Source organism: Oncorhynchus mykiss, chromosome 24 (assembly GCF_057628025.1).
Source record: "Oncorhynchus mykiss isolate SJ-2025 chromosome 24, ASM5762802v1, whole genome shotgun sequence".
In the NCBI taxonomy this organism is placed as follows: Eukaryota; Metazoa; Chordata; class Actinopteri; order Salmoniformes; family Salmonidae; genus Oncorhynchus; species Oncorhynchus mykiss.
In genome coordinates, this window is record NC_143045.1 from 1957745 (window position 1) to 1981575 (window position 23831).

The 23831-nt window shown below is 42.5% G+C and overlaps 2 protein-coding genes across 3 annotated transcripts; one reads left to right on the forward strand and one right to left on the reverse strand.

Moving 5' to 3' along the window:
* Positions 1-1775: 1775 nt before the first annotated feature.
* Positions 1776-5605, reverse strand: LOC110503527 (mediator of RNA polymerase II transcription subunit 29). 2 transcript variants are annotated; one of them, XM_021581886.3, is made up of 4 exons: positions 5373-5605; positions 3580-3638; positions 3402-3486; positions 1776-3233 (listed from the first exon to the last, which is right to left on the reverse strand). In XM_021581886.3, the coding sequence occupies exons 1-4, from the start codon at positions 5523-5525 to the stop codon at positions 3006-3008; spliced, it is 525 nt and encodes a 174-aa protein (XP_021437561.1). In that variant the 5' UTR covers positions 5526-5605; the 3' UTR covers positions 1776-3005. The 2 variants fall into 2 exon arrangements, with proteins under 2 accessions (XP_021437561.1, XP_090074220.1); XM_090218094.1 differs by having other exon boundaries at positions 5195-5565.
* Positions 5606-8365: 2760 nt separating this feature from the next.
* On the forward strand, positions 8366-23617 carry LOC110503528 (serine/threonine-protein phosphatase 2A 65 kDa regulatory subunit A beta isoform). The gene is made up of 15 exons (XM_021581887.3): positions 8366-8748; positions 9585-9675; positions 11089-11189; positions 11331-11563; positions 11807-11954; positions 12340-12495; positions 13412-13526; positions 13624-13694; positions 14494-14628; positions 15583-15756; positions 16185-16245; positions 20339-20493; positions 21477-21619; positions 21913-22004; positions 22260-23617. Exons 1-15 carry the CDS (start codon positions 8671-8673, stop codon positions 22274-22276), a joined length of 1770 nt encoding a protein of 589 aa, XP_021437562.1. The 5' UTR covers positions 8366-8670; the 3' UTR covers positions 22277-23617.
* The last annotated feature ends 214 nt before the right edge of the window (positions 23618-23831 follow it).

Genomic DNA, 23831 nt, shown 5'->3' on the forward strand with positions numbered 1-23831 from the left:
TCTAACAGGGTATTTTTGGAACAGACTTGTCAGTGACTGTTATGAACCCAGCACACTCTCGCATCACGTGCCCCATCATGTGCTCCTGATTTAGTTTAACTTGTTTTTGTCTCCTTGCATTTATATCAAGTGTGAAAATATATTATGAAATCACCTAAGACGTTAACTCAACAAATGTCCATATATGCAGGCTTCTCAATTATAAATTAAGAGGCAGGGGAAGGAGAAGAGCAGTTAGGTCAGAGGGGTGGCCTCTTGCCTCAAGGTTTCACAGGACAAAGTGGCATAACTCCTCTGTGTTTATGTAACAAAGTAAATGTCCCATCTATCTTAACAGGGCTGCAGAAATTAGCAAGGTCAGTAATATCATCTGGGTGTTCGGATTCAGAAGGAATGTGTGAAGTGGCTTCCTCTCCTCAATTTGCACTGGTCTAACTGTGACAATACATAAGAGATTCAAAAGCTGGCTCATGGATGCCTACCGAATATTTGCTTTCCCCTGACCAGTTCCATCACCTCTGGGCAGATGAAGGAAATGAGACAAGAGGCCGTTTGTCTATTTACCTCTAGTCTAGCAAGGCCATTCTTTCATATATCGTCAAAATGTGGCTGTCCGAAGCTACCTTACCTCAAACATCTTCATTTGTTCTGTGAGAGACATACTGAACAAAAAATATAAACGCAACAATTTCAAAGATTTTACTGAGTTAGTGCGTTCGGAAAGTATTCAGACCCCTTCACTTTTTCCACATTGTTGCGTTACAGCCTTGTTCTAATTGATTGTAATTTCCCCGCCCTCATCTACACACAATTTCCAATAATGACAAAGCAAAAACAGGTTTGACATTTTTGCAAATAAAATAACTCAAACACCACATTTACCTAAGTATTTAGACCCTTTACTCTGTTGAAGCACCTTTGGCAGGCAGCGATTACAGCCTCAAGTCTCAAAGAGTTCAATCTTGCTTCTCATGGTCTGAAAGTACTTTAGGTGCCTTCTGGTAAACTCCAAGCAGGCTGTCATTTGCCTTTTACTGAAGAGTGGCTGCCATCTGGCCACTCTACCATAAATGCCTGATTGGTGGAGTGCTGCAGAGATGGTTGTCCTTCTGGAAGGTTTTCCACAGAGGAACTCTGGAGCTGTCAGAATGACCATTAGGTTATTGGTCAGCTCCCTGACCAAGGCCCTTCTCTCCTGAATCCTCAGTTTGTCCAGGCAGCCAGCTCCAGAAAGAGTCTTAGTGGTTCAAAATGTCTTCCATTTTAAGAATGATGGAGGCCACTATGTTCTTGGGGACCTTCAATGCTGCAGATATGTTTTGGTACCCTTCCCCAGATCTGTGCCTCTACACGATCCTGTCTCAGAGGTCTACAGACAATTCCTTCAATCTTATGGCTTGGTTTTCACTCTGACATGCACTGTCAACTGTGGGACCTTATATAGACATGTGTGTGCAATTCCAAATCATGTCCAATCAAGCAAATTTACCACAGGTGGTCTCCAATCAAGTTGTAGGAACATCAAGGAAAGTCAATGGAAACAGGGTGCACCTGAGCTCAATTTCGAGTCTCATAGCAAAGTGTGAATACTTATTTAAATAAGGTGTTTTTCATTTTTAATAAATGTCTAAAAACCTGTTTTCGCTTTGTCATTATGGGGTGTGTAGATTGGATTAAATGCATTTCCCCCTCATGTTAGAATAAGGCTGTAAAGTAACAAAACGTGGAAAGGGTCCAGGGGTCTAAATGTATGTAAAAGTAAGAGACAAATTAAGTGAGTGAAATGTTTTTATTATAATTAAGACAAAGCTACTCTGCCACAAAGGTTTTGCAATTTGGTTGAATAGTAGCTGCTCTTGGACAGCATTGGTACTCATGACTTGGTCACCCCTCTCTGGTGGTCATTTGGTAATGTGCTCTACTTGTAACAAAACACTTATTTACACGTTAGCGCATGCAAACTTGATTAAAGCTGAACTGCGTAGTAGCGATAGTCAAAATGATCCAACTCGTTAGTTTTCGCTCTTGAATTCTGAACGGTGCAGTGCCAGAATGACCACCCGAGCCCGGCACGCTATACGGTTGGGAAAATGTTCCTCAATCCAAAAATGGAATGTTTCGCTGTACTCCTAATTATCCCGAAAATATGAATGGCGAATCAAGAATATTGAAATATAGCTAATTGTGTATTTAACTGCCCCTTGCCGTCGTGCTAGGTTAGCTAAAGGCATATCAACTCATTGGTTTCAACAACACTTCGGTTGTGTTGTTGAATTCCTCCCAACGCTAGCAGTCGTGTTTTAATGGTATCCAATGGGCTGCTATAGCATTAGCTAGCCTAGCATGCTGACAACAACGGCCCGCGTTCTGGCATAGCGACATCCCGACTCGAGAGAGAAATGAATGAGTCTGATCATTTGGGCTACAGTAGCGGGAAAGGGTGCCACCTCGTTATGTGGCCGAGCTCAGAAGCGTGGAGCAGCATGGTAAAAAAAGCAGTACATATTGATGTTGTGCTCTTCTGTCCCGCATTATGTCCGAGGGGGAAAAAGGTGTTTGTCAATAACTTCGTTGTTGTAATATCGCAAACGGACGTGGTTGTTTCATCCTTGCGGATTGCAGTTGTGTTATTTCAATTGATTTTGATTAGATTTTTTTTAAAGAAGCGCGAGGAACAAAATAAGAAAGGGGACCAAGTTGTAAAAATACTATAGCAACCTTAGTTCAACGCCTAGTGACCTCGTCAAGACTCCGTTGTTGAAAACATGACTGGCCGGATCTGAGGCACAGTACCTTTTCCATAATCAAAGAAAGTTGTGAATCTCATTACTTGACGCTTGAGGACATTTTGTTTGCTACTTTTCTGATTTTGGGGGGGAAGAAAATTGAAGAGGGGCATCCGTTAAACAATTATTAAACTATGTATGTATGTCCTTATCAATCAATACAAAAAATACAAAACTTTAGAAAAATAACCATGTGATAGTATAATGGAATGCCCATTTCTACAGGATTCCTTGCTGCTGGCCCTTTCCTGCAATTTTCTTGGAGCACTCCAATAGAGCGTTGTGAATGTCTTTGGCGCAGGAGATCTGTGACTTGATCATGCTGAGGTACTGTGAGTAGGACAGGGACTCGGTCTGTACGGTGTCAGGCTTGGTGGCTGTTGGGACCAAGTTAGGAGAGTGCTTGGCACTGTCAATGCTCTGGGATAAGCACTCGTAGGCAAGCCGCTATGGGGGAAACAAAAGAGTAATAGTAAGCAGATAACCAGGCTGCCAGCTTTATCAATGTATAAACTATACTATATGTTATGGTGAATGATGCTCGGTACTCTAAAAGCCAAATAGAAAGACGTGTAATAAGAGGTGGTGAACAATTTCATTTTGTGTGTGCCTCACTAAGCAGAGCTCCAGCTGATCGCACAGGGCATAAAACTCTTCCAGACTCTTGTCAAACCGCTGTACACTGGCATCGCTGCTCTTTCTGAAATACAAAGGCATTAGGAAAGTTGTGCAGCTCCAGAAAAAACACGTATACGCTGTGTGTGTGCCAGAGTTAGGGAAAAAGGGTACTTACATGCCATTGTCAATTGATGTATTATGCCCCAAATTTAAAGAGGCAATCTTCATGACATTCTAGACAGAAAATAATGCTTAGTTATCCTATATTTGATGTAGCTACATTTTGCAATACCTGTACATAGCTATAAGCATAATATTTTGTTACTGTGCAAACATATTCCATTAAAAAGCATTATCCCCCCCTGTCTCTGACCACTATTTGCAGTTCAACTTAAAAGGTAGTCATAAAAAATATTCCCTAGTCAGATCATTACTACTGTTCCAGATGGCTGATGGACATGATTATTTAGGTAGTGTAAAGCGTAGCACAGACAATTTGACCAACCTTTACTTGTCGATACTTCCTAAATTCCCGACATAGACAACGCATTGCTAGTTGCAGATGGTTCATTTAAAAAATCCTCTGTTATTAAATTACTTTTTTTTTTTTGCTCCATGAAGTAATCAAGAATGTGTACGCCGCCATCTTGTACATTTAAAATCTTCTCTCATTGAGACATGCGAGTCTCCACCCCAAAGTTCTGCATGTCATGAGTGACTCAGAAATATTGAATGCAGTGGTTGAATTGGGCCAGTTCCTAGACCCTGCACTTATGATCCAAATTAGAGCCAGGTGGGGCTCTTGCACCTTTGGTAATGTTAATTTTGAATATAATGGAAAATTGTTGTCCACATTTAATATTTCCTCAGCCAACAACACGAGTAATCAACAACAGACATTTAATATTGCCTGCGCCCCAGACGCACAGAGGTCTAAGGCACTGCATCTCAGTGCAAGTGGCGTCGCTGGTTTGAATCCGGGCTGTATCACATCCGGCCGTGATTGGGAGTCCCATGGGGCGGCGCACAATTGGCCCAGCATCGTCCGGGTTTGGCCTAGGTAGGCCGCCATTGTAAATAAGAATTTGTTCTTAACTGACTAGCCTAGTTAAATAAATAAAAACAAAGTAATCAACACCAGATAATCCAATAGGATTGCATTTCAGTTGTTCAACTGACTAGGTATCCCCCTTTCCCTAGAAGGGTTTACCTATTCAATTGGTAATCTTGTCCCATTCTATGGGAGCAAATAATATTCTTCTGTGGGCTTTCAAATTTCGAGTGGCACTGGGAGAAGAATATGCATGCCACGCAGTTTAATTGCCACTTAACAGAGCAGGATCACAGCTTTCTATTCTACCTACATTTATTCCTCAACTGACAGATGGACCATTTTAAAACCAGGGTTTTTAACAGCAACATGGATTAGGCGCATAGGGATCACCAATGGCGTTGAATGCATTGTCGGAGATCTGAGCTGAATCTAACATTAGCTGTTAGCCCTTCTCATGACACCAATGGATGTATTGGAACGCTGTATCACAACCCATAGTGCGGCGCACAATAGGCCAACGTGGTTTGGCCGGGGTAGGCCGTCATTGTAAATAAGAATTTGTTCTTAATTGACTAGCCCAGTTAAATAAAATATGACGGATCGATTGAATTCTAAAGGTGGGCTTGAGTTATCATGAGCTAGTCAGCTGACTACATCCTTGGCTGAGTGCCCCCCGCACGCCCCAGAACGAAGGACCCCCACCTCCCAAATTAACCACTGGTTGAATGACACTCACCTGACTCAATCAATGAGAAGATTTGAAAGACAGATGGCAGCGTACACATTGATTGATTACTCGAAGGATCGCCAAGTAAAGGTTGTTCGAAAATGCACTTCTCCCCCTCTGTGTGGCAGTGAAGAGACCAGACTGACTAGCCATTGTTTCCAGCTCATGTAAACAAAACGTGGAGTACCTGGAGGCTCTCTTTTAATTGTGGAATAAGCATTTTGAATCGATGAACTGGGTCGAAATCTTGCTGTTGACTCAACTGCTGTTGTTGAAGTGTAGCAGCTTGCTGCATTCCAACTTGTGGAATCGGTCCACCGGGTTGTTGCTGAGCTGCCATTTTGGTAAACTTCTTCGGTGAAATTTTTACGGGGGACTACATGCTTTCATTGTGTGTTGCCGCCACCTACTGGGTGGGGTGAAAACTGAAACTTTAACCCCAAAGAGAAATAGTCATGGAGTCGTCATGGATCCTTTTTTTAGGCACTCTTACTTTGGACAAAGCCTATGAGGAAAATTAATGGAGTTTTTGTAGGATTTTGGGATAAACGCCTTAAATAAGGTATGTGGTAAACACAGTCTTCGATCTTAAACGTTTTGTTCTAGGAGATAATCAGCTAACCTCACTTTGTGAATTTATGTAACAATAAAAACACATACTTCATAAAGGTCATGTTAACTGACTGCTATTATCTCATAGAACAATGTAAAATATATGCCTATATTAACCTCAGACCTTATTTTTCGGTGTTAATTCCAAAACCATATTATTTCCCCATAGGGATGGCCAAATGAACCAGAGCTCATTTATTTCTGGTAAGGACTAAATATATTTTCTACAAGTGAAAAACATAACTTATCCGTTGTAGTGACCAGCTAGTCAAGTGGCTTCTCTATCAATTAAAAGTAAATGTCTCTTAAATGGAAGGCAGTCAGGAGGCAAGAGCATGTGGAACCATTCCAGCCAATGAGAGGACAGATGTGTGCACAGCTGTGTTTTCTCAAAGTTGCCAGGATATCCTACTTATGTCAATACACTTGCAACACCCTAAGCATTATGTAGCGAATAAGCACAAAAAATGTGTTAACCAAATAAAATTCGACAGTATGAGTCATAATACCCCAAAAACCTAGCTGTCAAACAGGGAAATAGTTCCAATCGTTTTTCAACCATTCTTTTTTTCCCATAGCAGATTTTAGAACAATTAAAAGAAGTACTGTGTTCTGTGAAAGCTTACCCTGGCATAACATTTTGATAACCATGTACAATGCAGTCAAAAGTATTCACATTTTTACAAATGTTGTGTTAAAGCCTTATTCTACTATATATATATATATACAGTGCCTTGCGAAAGTATTCGGCCCCCTTGAACTTTGCGACCTTTTGCCACATTTCAGGCTTCAAACATAAAGATATAAAACTGTATTTTTTTGTGAAGAATCAAAAACAAGTGGGACACAATCATGAAGTGGAACGACATTTATTGGATATTTCAAACTTTTTTAACAAATCAAAAACTGAAAAATTGGGCGTGCAAAATTATTCAGCCCCTTTACTTTCAGTGCAGCAAACTCTCTCCAGAAGTTCAGTGAGGATCTCTGAATGATCCAATGTTGACCTAAATGACTAATGAGGATAAATACAATCCACCTGTGTGTAATCAAGTCTCCGTATAAATGCACCTGCACTGTGATAGTCTCAGAGGTCCGTTAAAAGCGCAGAGAGCATCATGAAGAACAAGGAACACACCAGGCGGGTCCGAGATACTGTTGTGAAGAAGTTTAAAGCCGGATTTGGATACAAAAAGATTTCCCAAGCTTTAAACATCCCAAGGAGCACTGTGCAAGCGATAATATTGAAACGGAAGGAGTATCAGACCACTGCAAATCTACCAAGACCTGGCCATCCCTCTAAACTTTCAGCTCATACAAGGAGAAGACTGATCAGAGATGCAGCCAAGAGGCCCATGATCACTCTGGATGAATTGCAGAGATCTACAGCTGAGGTGGGAGACTCTGTCCATAGGACAACAATCAGTCGTATATTGCACAAATCTGGCCTTTATGGAAGAGTGGCAAGAAGAAAGCCATTTCTTAAAGATATCCATAAAAAGTGTTGTTTAAAGTTTGCCACAAGCCACCTGGGAGACACACCAAACATGTGGAAGAAGGTGCTCTGGTCAGATGAAACCAAAATTGAACTTTTTGGCAACAATGCAAAACGTTATGTTTGGCGTAAAAGCAACACAGCTGAACACACCATCCCCACTGTCAAACATGGTGGTGGCAGCATCATGGTTTGGGCCTGCTTTTCTTCAGCAGGGACAGGGAAGATGGTTAAAATTGATGGGAAGATGGATGGAGCCAAATATAGGACCATTCTGGAAGAAAACCTGATGGAGTCTGCAAAAGACCTGAGACTGGGACGGAGATTTGTCTTCCAAGGAGACAATGATCCAAAACATAAAGCAAAATCTACAATGGAATGGTTCAAAAATAAACATATCCAGGTGTTAGAATGACCAAGTCAAAGTCCAGACCTGAATCCAATCGAGAATCTGTGGAAAGAACTGAAAACTGCTGTTCACAAATGCTCTCCATCCAACCTCACTGAGCTCGAGCAGTTTTGCAAGGAGGAATGGGAAAAAATGTCAGTCTCTCGATGGGCAAAACTGATAGAGACATACCCCAAGCGACTTACAGCTGTAATCGCAGCAAAAGGTGGCGCTACAAAGTATTAACTTAAGGGGGCTGAATAATTTTGCACGCCCAATTTTTCAGTTTTTGATTTGTTAGAAAAGTTTGAAATATCCAATAAATGTCGTTCCACTTCATGATTGTGTCCCACTTGTTGTTGATTCTTCACAAAAAAATACAGTTTTATATCTTTATGTTTGAAGCCTGAAATGTGGCAAAAGGTCGCAAAGTTCAAGGGGGCCGAATACTTTCGCAAGGCACTGTATATATATATATATCTATTTATAAATATATTTATATATAAATATATTTATATATAAATTTATATATATATAAATATATTTATTTATTATTACTTATTATTACTTATTAAAAGACTGAGCATTTTGTTGGGTTTTTTAGTTTACGTATTATTGAGTATTAGATCATTATTCTCAGATCCCTACACAAGCTCTGGGGCCTTTTTGGTGAACTTTCAAATCCAGCGAGAACATCAACTATCGGTATCATACTCTCGCGCCTTCCAAAAATAAACGTCGGTTTCCATTAGTTACCACAGTCAAAATTGACTATATCGTAAAAAAAGAAAATATTTTGCTCTTAATGTAAGGTTAGGGTTAGCCTTAAAGTTGGGGTCTGGTTTAAAACCAGATTTTAAGGAGATAAATGGTAGAAATGGGCGGGGTTTATGACTTAGTGACTGTGGTAACTAGTGACAAACATAAAACGCCGTAGAGAAAGGAGAGTCCTAGTGATTCGCTTTTGGCTTACTGCAACACAAATCTAAAATGGCAGGAGCTGATGGAGATGATTCTCTCTACCCCATCGCCGTGCTCATTGACGAGCTTCGTAATGAGGATGTGCAGGTAATCACATATGCTCTGTTTATACGAGGTATTATATTGGTGTTATTTGTTTTACTTAAACATGTTCAATTTCAAATAGGATAGCTAGCTAACCGTACCTTACATCCCGAGGCCCCTTGCCTTGGCCTGTTCGTGAAGTCTGCCTGGCGCACCCAGTCTGGCTAACTAGATAGCTAACGTGTTTCTTGGTGTGATAAATATCAACCGGTTAGTTACTGCCGTGTATAACTAACTGGTGTTAGCTAACGTTAACCAAGTGACCTAACGTTAGTAACTAGCTAACGTTAGTTTGCTGGGCTACTGTATCACTATGCTAGTTAGCAGCTAACTACCATAACTAGTTCATAAACGTAATCTAACTAGGTGGTCAAATTCGCATGTTAACTTGCAGAGGCACCTAGCTACTTTATTTTGTTACTGAAATATCAAAATGTACACTTCACACAACTTTACTGTAAAAGCATGTCTATAGCTGCTAACGTTAACTACAACGTTAACTTCCTTCCTTGTTGTACCCGTCGGTCATCCAGCTCCACCCTGGTAATGGTTGTGAGACTATCATTATTGTAACAAACTAGTTATCTAGGTAACGACTGACATGATTAGTTATGTACTATATCTGCATCTTGCTTTGGTGTCTTTCAAAAACACCGATTTTCTATACTCTAGTTAAAGGTTGTATGTTCATAGGAAGGCATCTACATGGGAATATGCCCACGTCTGAAATAGTATTTTTAGTTGGCCTTACTGAAACGCTAAGATGGTTTTATAGATAATGGTGGCATCTCTTTTAAGTTTCATGTAATAACATTACCTGGTATTGTCTACTTTCCAAGCTGCGACTGAACAGCATCAAGAAGCTGTCTACCATTGCACTGGCCCTGGGAGTGGAGAGGACCCGCACTGAACTCCTCCCCTTCCTCACAGGTACAGTGCATTCAAAGTATTCAGACCCCTTTCTCTGAGACTAGAAATTGAGCTCGGGTGCATCATGTTTCCATTGATCATCTTTGAGCTGTTTCTACAACTTGATTGGAGTCCACCTATGGTTAATTGATTGAAAAGGATTTGGGGAGGCACACACCTGTTTAAGGTCCCACAGTGCAGGCCAGAGCAAAAACCAAGCCTTCAGGTTGACAGAATTGTGTATAGAGCTCTGAGACAGGATTGTGTTGAGGCACAGATCTGGGGAAGGGTACCAAAACATTTCTGCAGCATTGAAGGTCCCAAAGAACACGGTGGCCTCCGTCATTATTAATTGAAATAAGTTTGGAAACACCAAGACTCTTCCTAGAGCTGTCCATCCAGCCAAACTGGGCAATCGGGGGAGAAGGGCCTTGGTCAAAGAGATGACCAAGAACCCGATGGTCACTCTGCTAGAGCTCCTCTGTGGAGATGGGAGAACCATCCAGAAGGACCACCATCTCTGCACCACTCTACCAATCAGGCCTTTAGGATAGTGGCCAGGCGTAAGCCGCTTCTCAGTAAAAAGGCACATGATAGCCCGCATGGAGTTTGTCAAAATAAGATTCTCTGGTCTGATGAAACCAAGACTGGTTTGTGTCAAGATGCCAAGTTTCATGTCTGGAGTAAACATGACACCATCCCTACAGTGAAGCATGGTGGTGGCAGCATCATGCTGTGGGGATGTTTTTTAGCGGAAGGGACTGGGAGACTAGTCAGGATCGAGGGAAATATGAACGGAGCAAAGTACAGAGTGATCCTTGATGAAAACCTTCTCAGGACCTCTGACTGGGGAGAAGGTTCACCTTCCAACAGGACAACAACCCTAAGTACACAGCCAAGACAGTGCAAGATTGGCTTCGCGATAAGTCTCTGAATGTCCTTGAGTGGCCCAGCCAGAGCTCAGACTTGAACCCGATCAAACATCTTTGGAGAGCCCTGCAAATAGCCTTGCAGTGACGCTCCCCATCCAACCTAACAGCTTGAGAGGATCTGCAGAGGAATGGGAGGAACTCCCCAAATACAGGTGTGCCAAGCTTGTAGCGTCATTCTCAAGAATACTCTAGCCTCTAATCGCTGCCAAAGGTGCTTCAACAAAGTACAGAGTAAAGGATCTGAATAGTTATGTGAAAGTGATATTTCATTTTTATGAACTTGCAAAAAATGTCTCAACCTATTTTTTTGCTTTGTCATTATGGGGTATTCCATTCCAAGTTAATCCATTTTAGAATAAGGCTGTAACGTAACAAAATGTGAAAAAAGTGAAGGTCTGAATACTTTCCGAATGCACAATGTCCTAAAATGTAAGACCCAAGTTACAGCAAACATGAGTTGTCCCCCTCCCCTTAATTATGTTTCACACCTGACCTCTTGTAGACACCATCTATGATGAGGATGAGGTGCTTCTTGCCTTGGCTGAGCAGCTGGGCAACTTCACCATGCTGGTGGGAGGCCCTGAATATGTTCACTGTCTGCTGGTACGTATCTGTTGCAAACAAAATCTGTCAGTGAGCATATAATGCATACAGATATTCAACAGACCTGACAACACTTTATTTTTTTACTTATCCAGTCAGCTACACATACGCACATTTATGTCCCTGTGTCTTTCTTCGCAGCCGCCGCTGGAGAGCCTGGCTACCGTGGAGGAAACGGTTGTGCGAGACAAGGCGGTAGAGTCTCTGCGTAAGATCTCCCAGGAGCACTCTCCTGTGGACCTAGAGGTGCACTTTGAGCCTCTGGTGAAGAGGCTGGCCAGTGGTGACTGGTTCACCTCCCGCACCTCCGCCTGTGGCCTGTTCAGCGTCTGCTACCCCCGCGTGTCTAGCACTGTCAAGGCTGAAATACGCCAGTGAGTAGCTATATCTGGCGGGATATAGCTTAGACCTGATTAACTAAGATCCCAATGGGATTGAAATATTAGAGGTGCGGACATTACTTTCTCATATCAGGGGTCCAATGCACCCACCTTCGGTAGTCACATACTAGCCTTGCAGGCCCAAGTCCATCAAATTGGGACGATTAACTACACTCTTCTGTAGAGCCAATCCAATGGATTTATGGTCTGACGGTTGGCGGGGTGTTCTCTCCACAGGCATTTCCGCACTCTGTGCTCAGATGACACACCCATGGTGCGCCGCGCTGCAGCCTCCAAGCTTGGGGAATTCGCCAAGGTTCTGGAGCTGGACTATGTCAAGAGTGACATAATCTCCCTCTTCACCGCACTGGCCTCTGATGAGCAGGTACATGCATGTACTGAAAACACGCACACGGGGTGTCCTGTAGCATTGCGGTGGGAAGTGCGTGGAATTCTTCCAGCCATTTGCTAAAATCGGCTGGCTTGTTGCCATGGAATTAACATGGCCATACAAATTAGATGTTTTTGAATGGGGATGGATGAATATTGAATGGGCTTAGAACCGTCATATTTCAGCGACTTCAATAGGTCACCCCAACTGGGACTCAAAACCGGGTCTAGCTATTGTTAACCCAACACCTCAGCAGTTACACCATGACAACCGGCCCGTGGGGGAATCGTGTGTTCCCTCTGCATTTCTATGGTGTTGCGACAGTATTTTATTAAATTGGTACAGAATCAGCAATAATCCCATGCCCCCCCGCCTGTAGGACTCAGTGCGCCTGCTGGCTGTGGAAGCCTGTGTGAGCATCGCCTCGCTGCTGCCCCAGGAGGACCTGGAGACCCTGGTGATGCCCACCCTGCGCCAGGCCGCCGAGGATAAGTCCTGGAGGGTCCGCTACATGGTGGCTGACAAGTTCTCTGAGGTGAGCATGTGGAAACATTGATGTGCTGCATGTAGCCATAATGGATCAAAAATATTTTCTCCTTTACTGAACTTGGAACGGATGATATTCAGTGCTTCACATATGGTCACTTTAAAACTGCCTATCAGTAAACATGTTGCGCTAAATTGAGAGATTTGGCAGATGCAATTGCTCAAATGTTTGTCTAGGAAGAGTTATATTTTCAGTGGGATTACTGTATTGAATTTAAGTAATACAATCCAAGGAAGAGTAGTGGACATTTATGGGGCCTGTAATGTTCATAGTCCCCCAGCGTAGAACGTTCTTTTTGTTTTCTTTACCACTTACATTCACCACACGAATCAATTGATTTCTAACCCATATGACCTTCTCTTGTCATTTAGTATAAAATGGGCCATATTGCCACTTCCATAATGTTATAGAAGTTCAGTCAATCAATATAAAAGCTTTCAGGCAACCTCTCACAAATTAAAGCTCAGCATATGTTTTTTTTGTGCACCACACTTACTGAAAGGACTTCTACCACTCTCTCCCTTGCCACCATGAACTTTTGAACTTTGGTAGCATATGTTCCCGACCCCAAATCCAATTAGATTAGTGTGCTGATCAGCAAATCAGAGCAAGGTTAAAAGGGGGATTGTCAGAGCCGTAGATGGAGAGCTCTGCTGGATGTTAATTGCCATGCCCATAGTTTGTGGTAGACGTTCCCTCAACCAATTTAACAGTTGGCAGGAAACATCCACACAAATTAAAGCCTGGCAATGGCAAATCGTTGTGTGCACTTTCCCCTTTGCTACCATGGATTTTGTGGCCTGTGCGTTCCCAATTTGAATCCCATCAGTCAAGTGTGTTGGTTATGGAGTCTCACGCAAAGGTTTAGTGGTGGGTGTTAAATGCCTTTTCACTGACTCCACAGCTCCAGAAAGCAGTCGGCCCAGAGATCACGAAGAACGACCTCGTCCCAGCCTTCCAGAATCTGCTCAAGGACTGCGAGGCTGAGGTCCGATCCGCTGCCGCCAAAAAGATCAAGGGTGTGTGTCTGGATGCTATGTTGAAATAATAGTTTGAATGAGAAGCTTTTACCGTCTAATAGACCACGGTATTTACAATCACCATTTCTGTCCTCAGAGTTTTGCGAGAACCTTCCAGAAGACAGCAGAGAGACCATCATCATGACTCACATTTTGTCCTGTGTCAAGGTAAAAAAAAAAGAAGCCACTTGACTTTTATCCCTTTTTTATTCTGCTAACTTACAGGTTTCTTTGACCTGTCAATTTCTCACTCACCCATGACTCACGAAGGGGCCAAAAAAAATCACTTATCTAAAAAATAAAAGCTGTTGTGTTCTGAAGTCTCGACAATAACGCATGTCAATCAATTTCTTGTGTTCAGATGTGCCAATGCGGAAGTCGCAGATATTTTTACACCCACAAATCCATTTTTAGCATTAGTATCTACTGAGCTGTTAAACTGAGGAACTGGTTGTTTTTGACTGTACTTTCTATATGTGAGCCATGAGGATATTATGCTTTTGTAGGTTGGGGTCTATGGCTAGATGAGGAGTTGCGCTCAGCCTTTGGACAGCAGGGGGCACTGTTGTATTCTAAATTACTTCCAAACCACCATCATTCCTATTCTGTCGAAGTGTTAAGAGCTCACTGGTTGGTTCCCGAGTTTAAATGACACCCTTTTATTTAGAAAATATATTTGGCGAAAAATGTCTCTTCCATGAACATCCCCAACCAAAAAAAAAATGTGTTTACATTTGAGTTATTTACCAGATGCTCTTATCCAGAGCGACTTACTGCATACATTTTCCTACTGGTGTTGCAAGCGTCATACTCAAGCAACTGAGCCACACAGGACAGCTCTGTGCCGGGTCAGCTTGCATTAACTGATGATTCATTTCAACAGAGGCTAGTTTCTTCCCCTCTATTTGAAAATACCATATTTGCTGTCACTGTGCACTGCAATGTCTGACTCTTTCTCCTCTGACAGGAACTGGTGTCTGACACCAGCCAGCACGTGAAGTCTGCCCTGGCCTCTGTCATCATGGGCCTGTCCACCATCCTGGGCAAAGACAACACAGTGGAGCACCTGCTGCCTCTGTTCCTGGCCCAGCTCAAGGATGAGGTAACACCAGTCACTACTGCTCCTACTCGTTCTATTCATTAAGTACCAAATGGTTGAGGGTGGGGGGGACTGCCTGGACTTGGAGAAATGTCTCCCGTGTCTAGTCTGATCTGATCACCCTCTTTAATATCCTCCAATGCTATTGACCTTGTTCAGGATCAGATGTACCTGGCTGGCTCCCTACCAGAGTAAAAACCTAGGGATGACCCTTATAGGGTTTGAACCTTTTTCCCTGGTGACATTTGTTCTAGTGGTGCTAGGCTATTTGATGCGGTTTTCAGTGACGTGTGGTTTCTTTCTGACATATCCTTCCTAAATGTAACATGTATCGCAGCTAAAATCCTGTTGAAGTAAGATGTCGGCATTAGCCGACACATTTACGTATCTCTGGTGGTTTATTAATACCAGAGTGGAAGGTTTTGGTAGATGAGGGAAATTGCACCGACAGCCTTCCTATTAAAATATGTTCTAGTTGCCTCGCAGCCAAAGCTGACTTGACAGGGTTTATGTCATAAAGGATTACAGTCAGAACGGACAACCGAGGTGCGAAACACCCCAAATGACTCACGGATATAAAAAAAAATATCTGTATTCTTCAATATTTCTACTACATATATTTAGTCTCTCAGCTGGCTGCTATCTCTGTCGTCTCCTATTAGGGTCACAGAAAGCTTGATGTGAAATCTGTCTGCGCATTCTGAGGCTAGGAATCAAGGGACTGGCGGAAGGTCTTTGGCAATTCGTTTAGCCTTTTTTGCTAATGTCATGTCGAGATTGGAGCCAAGATTGGCATCATTATAAGCAGATAGGGATGCAATTAGCGGTCACAATGGCTTTTGCCACTTTTTAAGACCACTTGAAATAAAATGGCTTTAATTCTTAAAGGAAGACAGACATATGAAATGTAATTGTCCCCACAACTTAAACAAAAGATCCCTCTCTCTTGCCCTGCAGTGCCCTGAGGTGCGCCTCAACATCATCTCCAACCTGGACTGTGTCAACGAGGTGATCGGCATCCGCCAGCTCTCCCAGTCGCTGCTGCCTGCTATCGTGGAGCTGGCCGAGGACGCAAAGTGGAGGGTCCGCCTGGCAATTATCGAGTATATGCCCCTGTTGGCCGGACAGCTGGTGAGTCATCGGCTGTGTCCCCAAATGGCTCCCTATTCCCTTCATAGTGCTCTACTTGTAACTAGAGCCCTTGCACCCTTTTCCCTATATAGTGCACTACTTTTGATCAGAGCCCCCTGCAGTCCCACCTCAGAAGACCTGTCTGTCACATCCTCCCTTCCCCCTAATCACACATCTGTCTGTGGCCTACATCTGCCTTGTGCCATGCATATGTGCCACAATTTATGGTGGGCAAGTGCTCCTCACTAATATCATCCATGAATTTGTAAAAAAGAGCTATGCAAAGTAATTCAGCTAGCTTTATTTTTTGCTTTCTGAGTAGAACTCAATTTTTGGTTGAATTGGAACCCAATTCAATAAGTGTTGCTTGCACTGTAATGTTTGGATATGGTTTAGAAAAGTATTCTCTCCTAATCGCTCTTCCCCAGGGAGTGGAGTTCTTTGATGAGAAGTTGAACACCCTCTGCATGGCATGGCTCATTGACCACGGTAAGACCCCTCCCCCATACACCACTTTTCAATGCATTTGTCCTCTGTGCGCTTAGTCAGTAGTGTCCTCCTCCATTGGACAGAGGTGGGGATCACGTCCCTGATGGATTGTGTCCCATGCTGCTCTCTAAGCTCTCACTGCTTCCCTCCTCCCCTGCATCCTATGTGGTTTGGGGGGCAGAGATGGAGACGCGTCAGGCTGCAGCTCTCTCTAAGCCTCACGGCTGTGCCAATGACAAAGGTCTGATGACAACCCAGTGACTTAGACTGGGAGAGGCCAAATTCTCTCTCCTTAATTGCTTGCTGCCTTCTGTAGCTGAGCTGGATAGAATGGGAAAACTACTGCAATAGGCTGCAACCCAAATGGCACCATATCCCCTATTGTGCACTACTTTTTTAAATTTAACTAGGCAAGTCAATTGTGATACAGCCTGGAATCGAACCAGGGTCTGTAGTGATGCCTCTAGCACTGAGATGCAGGGCCTTGGACCGCTGCGCCTCTCGGGAGTCCAATACCCATAGGGCTCTAATAAAAAGTAGTGCACTATATAGGGAATCGGGTGCCAATTAGTATACAAACCATACTGTAATACACCGTAACAGGAAGGCATTTGGATATGAGCAAATCAGCTATTTTCTGCAGTAGCCTTTTCTGTCAAGTTAGTCACATCTCTGCTCAAAACAACATTGAATCTATCAGGGACAGGTTTTTGTGCAGAACGTATAGAATACGGGAACAGGCATCCTGGTGATCACGATACCGGTGATACTTGGCCTGTTATCACATTGTTAGTGAAATGTTGGTATTGTAACAACCCCACTCTGAAAATAGGCACATCTTGCAGTTTACATATTTTTGGTCTTTTGAATGCGCTGGTTAGATTTGCATGTGATATGGAGACCTTGTTGGCGACGTCTTTTCGCTCTGCCTTTAATGTCAGCAGAATTTATTTTTTACCTGATCCCTTTTTCCTATTGTTCTTTAGACGGGTTGGTCGTTTAGCAACAACCATTGCTTGCCCAACTATGGGTCAAGTCTGGCGGGCACTTTGGCTTAGACTGTTGACAACATGTAGTTGTTGACAATTGTATTTGGTGTCCAAATGTTTATTGAAACATAAATACATTTACACAATGAGCACTTGTCTCTCAAACATTGTTACAGTTGTTGGTTAGCTTGCTAACTATTGTTTGCCATATTAGCTTAGACCTGAGTTTCCCTTTGAGTTTTTTTTCAGCAGCGGTGGCAAAGTTAACGTGGAGGGCACGTAGTGCTGTCTCTGACCGACATGTTATGCTTTCTTGACAGCAGAGATGATCTGTTTTCAAGCTAATTCTCTGCAGTTCAACACATTTTGCCATGGGGCTGAGAGAAAATGTCAAGTTTGTATGTTTGCTTATGCCATCTGAGTTACTCAAATACCAATTTCAGATAGAAGATGTGGTATATTACCTGGAAAAATAAAAATGCACACAACAGTCAAGTTTGGACACCTACTCATTCAAGGATGTTTATTTTTAATATTTTCTACGTTGTAGAATAATAGTGAAGACATTAAAACTATGAAATAACAATGAATCATGTAGTAAACCCCCCCCCCCCCCCCAAAAAAAAGAGAGAATAAAAGAAAAAGTGTTGAATAAATCAAAATATATTTTTAAGTTTTCAAAGTAGCCACCCTTGGCATGCTCTCAACCAGCTTCACCTAACCTAGAATGCTTTTCCAACAGTCTTGATGGAGTTCCCACATATGCTGAGCACATGTTGGCTGCTTTTCCTTCACTCTGCGGTCCATCTCAATTGGGTTGAGGTCTTGTGATTGTGGAGGCCAGGTCATCTGTTGCAGCACTCCATCACTCTCCTTTTTGGTCAAATAGCCCTTACACAGCCTGGGGGTGTGTTGGATCATTGCCCTGTTGAAAAACAAATTATTGTCCACTAAGCGCAAACCAGATGGGATATCGCTGCAGAACGCTATGGTAGCCATGCTGGCTAAATGTGCCTTGAATTCCAAATAAATAATTGACAATGTCACCAGCAAAGCACCCCGACACACCACCTCCATGCTTCACTGTGGGAACCACATATGCGGAGATCTGTTCACCTACTCTGCGTCTCACAAAGACACGCCAGATGGAACCAAGAATCTCAAACTTGGACTCATCAGACCAAATGACAGATTTCCACCGGTCTAATGTCCATTGTTTGTGTTTCTTGGCCGAAGCAAGTCTCGTCTTCTTATTGTGTCCTTTAGAAGTGGTTTGTTTGCAGCAATTAGGCCACGAAGGCCTGATTCACACAGTCTCCTCTGAACAGCTGCTGTTGAGATGTGTCTGTTATTTGAACTCTGAAGCATTTATTTGGTCTGCAATTTCAGAGGCTGGTAACTTATGAACTTATCCTCTGCGGAAGAGGTAACTCTGGGTCTTCCTTTCCTATGGCGGTCCTCATGAGAGTTATCATAGCACTTGATGTTTTTGCAACTGCGCTTCAAAGTTCTTGAAATTTTCCAGATTGACTGACCGTCATGTCTTAAAGTAATGATGGACTGTCATTTCTCTTTGCTTATTTGAGCTGTTCTTGCCGTAATATGGACTTGGTCTTTTATCAAATCTTCTGTATTCCCCCCCCCCCCTCCCCGCCTTGTCACAACCGATTGGCTCAAATGCATTATTAAGAAGGAATTCCACAAACTAACAAGGCACACCTGTTAATTGAAATGCATTCCAGGTGACTACCTCATGAAGCTGGCTGAGAGAATGCCAAGAGTGTGCAAAGATGTCAAGGCAAAGGGTGGCTACTTTGAAGAATCTAAAATATATTTTGAGGAACACTTTTGCGCTTACTACATGATTCCATGTGTGTCATTTCATAGCTGTGATACCTTCACTATTATTCTACAATGTAGAAAATATAAAAAATAAACATCCTTGAATGAGTAGGTGTCCAAACTTTGGACTGGTACTATAATGTATTTGACCACTTTCTTGCAGGTATATCCCTTTTATGCATATCAGTGAGTACCTGGCAAATTTGGAGTGGTGGGGGGTGTTTGCTTTTCAAATTTATGCTAGTTGAATATAGGGGAAGTACTGCATAACATTGTCAAAACGCCTCAAAACAAGACATGGTATCAACACAACGAGCTGGACTGAGAGCCACCTACGATTCCCGTCTTAGTCAGGAACAATGACGAGAAGCTGCGATCTGACCGTTCAGAATCATTATCAGCCAACCTGTACATAAAGCCTCCAACAGCAAGATTGCATCTCTTTTGGCCTATCGCATACATTGTATACTAAACGGTACGTTCAAAGTAGTATGATTAGCACACAGTATGTAGTTTTAGTAAGACGTTGGTAAGACAGGTTTTAATATCCCATATCCCAACAGGCTATTGGCATGGTTCTTCTAACCCCAATGTGGTTCTCTAGCAGTCTTGTTTATGGCTGTATTAGGGGCCAAATAGGATTCGGTCAGTCAATGGTTTAGAAATGTGTTGTACCCAGGCCCCCTGGTCTCCCGCTCTTTGTCCAACAGCTAGTATCGATTATCAGGAAATCAGGCTTGTGTGTACCCAGATGTCAAGTCACTGTATTCTGGGCACAATTTAGTGTTTTGAGCAGTTCTGCAGTCACTAGCCTCTTTAGCCATGATTACTGATGGGCATGTTTTCCATGCGAATGGGATTTTTGCCAATATTGTTACAAGGCAAACAAACTGACAATAATCCAAAGATGGCTGCCAAACTGGAATGGAAAGAGCTCAAAAGAAGTGAGAATCCTGGCAAATTTTCAAGGGCTGGGTATTTGATGTTTTTACTGAGTATTGTACTGACTGCCTACTCTTGTAGAGTTTGGATGTCTAAATTTAACTTTGATCTGTGTAATTGAGTTTTGTACACATTTTCTTTTTGGTTAGATTGCCATTTCAATTGAGAAATGCTAGTCAATAGGTTCAATTAATATTAGTGTCAGGGCTTTCCTTTACCAAACAATCTTTTTTTCTGACAACTACAACATATACTACGAGTCCTAATTTCTATCTAGTTCTACAGGCCAAGGTCTCTAAGCATGTTTGTGTTGTCGACAGTATACGCTATCCGCGAGGCAGCCACCTGTAACTTGATGAAGCTGGTGGAGAAGTTTGGAGCCGAGTGGGCCCAGAACACCATCGTGCCCAAGGTGCTGGGTATGGCCAACGACCCCAACTACCTGCACAGGATGACCACGCTCTTCTGCATCAATGTGAGTCCTCCTGACCTTTATACCACACACACACAACCCTCAGACCATAGGCTTATACTAAGATGGAAGCTAGATCTACTCAGGTTTTTATAAAGCTAGCCATATTACCAAGGTGGATATTGATCATGTAGCTGCCGCCAAATAAAGTGGCTTGTACCTTCACGTGCATGTCGCACATGGGTAGTTGAACGCCAAACTATTCATTGAGTTGACGCTGAACCATCAATCCATGGGTGAGTCAATGCCACATTTTCACTTTTGCCGAAATCAACAGGAAAGAAGATCTTGCAAATTTTGCAGGCTGAGGTGTAAAATAGGATATTAGAAGTGGGTATTTTATTACGCATCATTAGTGCATTGAAAAGCACAACTATGCACAAACAGCCCCCCCCCCCCCCCCCCCATCAATAAAATGATTGTATTAAGTCATACAAAAGTTTTCCTGTGCGTGAACTTTCAAATGTGTGATGTGTATTTTATTACTATTAACACATTTGATTCATAAAATATTGAATCGGTCTTCCTCAAATTAAGCGGATGACGCAATCTTTGCGAAAGGGAGGGAATCTTATTTCAATGGTCCTCGCCTCGCGGCTCTGTCATTTCATTCAGGGTAAGTGGAGTTAGCCGCCTGCCCTGGAGCAGGTTAGTTATGAAGGATTCTTTGCATAGAAATGTACCTGGCTAAAAGGTGAGACACTTTCGTATGACCGGTTATCCTGCGTTAAACTGTTGACCAAAGTTACCTCGCTTACCTTTCAAACCTGATTTGTAGTATAGGGCTCATGTCATTAAACCTGAGATGGATTTAAACCAAGCCATTTTTGAAAAACATTTGTTTTAAAAGTAAATCATACTGTTTTATCATGACTTATTTTACATCCTGATATTCTAGGCATTTATCAGATGCTCTTATCCAGAGTGACTTAGACAAGTGACTAACAATCATTTGTTTATGCGTTGTTGGTTTCCATCCACCCCAGTCACTGTCTGAAGCCTGTGGCCAGGACATCACCACTAAGCATATGCTGCCCGTGGTCCTCAAGATGTCCAACGACCAGGTGGCCAATGTGCGCTTCAATGTGGCCAAGTCCCTCCAGAAGATCGGCCCTGTCCTGGACAGCAAGTAGGTCCTCCTCATCCACCACAAAGCCCTCGTTCAGGCATACCTGAACAACCATCTCCAATGATTGTACACAGTCTACATCAGGGTCGTTCTCAGTAGGCACAAATTGGGAGAAAATATTGCTTGAACTGGTCCAGTAAGGATGCTCATTTTTTATTCCGTCGCAGAATGTTTTGCGTCTACTGAACATGACCCAGAATGTCCATGCTTAATTCTAGCACTCCGCTAATCTATTATGGCATGGGAGTGTGGGGAAAATGTGTGCTTTGTCTGAAAAGTTTTGTTTTTCTCAGTGCCCTGCAGACTGAGGTGAAACCAGTCCTGGAGAAACTAGCCACAGACACCGATATGGATGTTAAGTACTTTGCCCAGGAAGCTATACGTGGTAAGGATAGTACACTGTCCATTTTCTTCTATGAAGTCTCCTCATAGGGCCACGTTCAGTTTGGCACGTTGTGGCACATTGCTGATAAATGTCCTTAATAGAGCTGCCGTAAGTCCTTGTGCTACATGTCAAAGAAGCATGTTTGTTAGGCTGTTTCTATATTATGTACACTGTTATGCCCTGCTGAATGTGTTGCCCAATGTGAATGTTAGTCCATCTTGTCATTCTTCTGATTCCTTGTGTTTTTCCCTGTAGTTCTGGCCCTGGCATAAACCAACCCAAGCTTGGCTATCCAGAGGAAACAAAAACCCAAGATGACACGACATTGAAAACACTTTTCACAATATATTTATTGATGTTCAAGAGCAAATGGTGAATTAATGGTGTCTATTAACATCTATTCTTTTTTTTTTTTTTACTCTGAAAATAAAATGTCCAAGAAAAGCGCAGGCTTCTAATTTCCCCTCGCTGTAAATCTTTTGCTTCTCCAAGTGTGATGAAACGTGCATTTAAGCACAGTATGCTGACCACTGTGCATAAGTAACATTTCTGGTTTGACCCACACATTCCTCCCCGTACATACATAGCCGTTGACTGTAACGTTACTATTAGCACGGCCCCTTTCGCTGACACATTTCTCTGTACGAAGCACCCAGAACACGCAAGCCATCTCTTGGTTGCTTGTCCAAGTGCTAGACACATGCTATTGCTACAGCAGATGGTGAGGAAGGCTGTTTTATTTGCTTGTGAAGAACCGCAAGGCTAAAGGCACCCACAGATTTGTTTACATGTGCTGCTTCCTCTCCTGGGACATTTCTCATGTATTCAGAAAAGCTGTTGTGCAGCACCCCATCCTCTCTTTCTGTCCCGTGTGTCTACAATGAATTACGGTTTAATTTGTTCGAGAACATTGTGGGTTACTCATTTCTATCTAGACTTAAAGGGATACTTTGATTTTTGCGACGATGCCCTGTATCTATTTCCCCGGAGTTAGATGAACTTGGATACCATTTTTACCCTTTTTTTTTTTGTCTGTCCACTATGAAGGTAGTTTCATGAGCCAAAGTGAACTAACGCTAGTTGGCAACTTTGTTCAAACTGCACACCGAGACAAATGGTATCCACAAGTCTGTTTGTTTGACGCAGGGAGGAATTGTGGGAGAATTTGTCCACAATCTCTCTTGCTTGTTGTGCCAATTACTGATGAGCAATGGCTTTTTTTTTGGTTTTCATAAGGTTTAACTCTTGATTGTCCTATTTTATGTCAATGTTTTCTGTTCTCTAAAGACAAGGCATCATTCCTCACGGGTTGTCAGTCAGTTTAAACAAGGCTGACCACTACAGCTAAAATGACAGGAGCACTAAGAATATCAGGGCTCTGTGTAGGTGGTTGCATAATGTTTTATTATTGGATGGGAAGAGGGAGTGTGAATGATTTGGTCAATTACGGGCAACTCTTTCCCTCATTGTCTCCCTCCCCATTTCCCATGGTCTATTAAATAAATTAAAAAAACTTGAGTTTCCCATATTATGAAGACCCCACTTTGGTTTTTATAGACATCTCAATTGTGATGCTGTACTTTATCTTGAACTGAATAAAGTAATATAAAAATGTGGTTGTTTGCTGATGTTCTTTTACTCTAGAAACCTTACAATATAACCTTTTGCATTTTAGTGTTGTAGCTGTTTAGTTGTCTGCACACCCAAGGAGTTTACAGATTTTGCTACCTTTTAAAGGTAGTCTGCGAAATGATGTTGCACAGCAGCACTGTAATGAGCTAGATTAAAGACTACTCCAGTGGTGGCTTTGGGTATCGGTGAAATGGG

Excerpts from the sequence above, each read along its gene's own strand:
- LOC110503527 (XM_021581886.3), bottom strand. The coding sequence starts at position 5,525 with ATGGCAGCTCAGCAACAACCCGGTGGACCGATTCCACAAGTTGGAATG. Across the intron at positions 3,487-3,579 it reads ACATCAATTGACAATGGCAT|AAAGAGCAGCGATGCCAGTG; the intron begins GTAAGTACCCTT and ends TTTGTATTTCAG. Across the intron at positions 3,234-3,401 it reads ATCAGCTGGAGCTCTGCTTA|CGGCTTGCCTACGAGTGCTT; the intron begins GTGAGGCACACA and ends TTTCCCCCATAG.
- LOC110503528 (XM_021581887.3), top strand. The coding sequence starts at position 8,671 with ATGGCAGGAGCTGATGGAGATGATTCTCTCTACCCCATCGCCGTGCTC. Across the intron at positions 8,749-9,584 it reads TTCGTAATGAGGATGTGCAG|CTGCGACTGAACAGCATCAA; the intron begins GTAATCACATAT and ends CTACTTTCCAAG. Across the intron at positions 14,629-15,582 it reads TGGCCCAGCTCAAGGATGAG|TGCCCTGAGGTGCGCCTCAA; the intron begins GTAACACCAGTC and ends CTTGCCCTGCAG.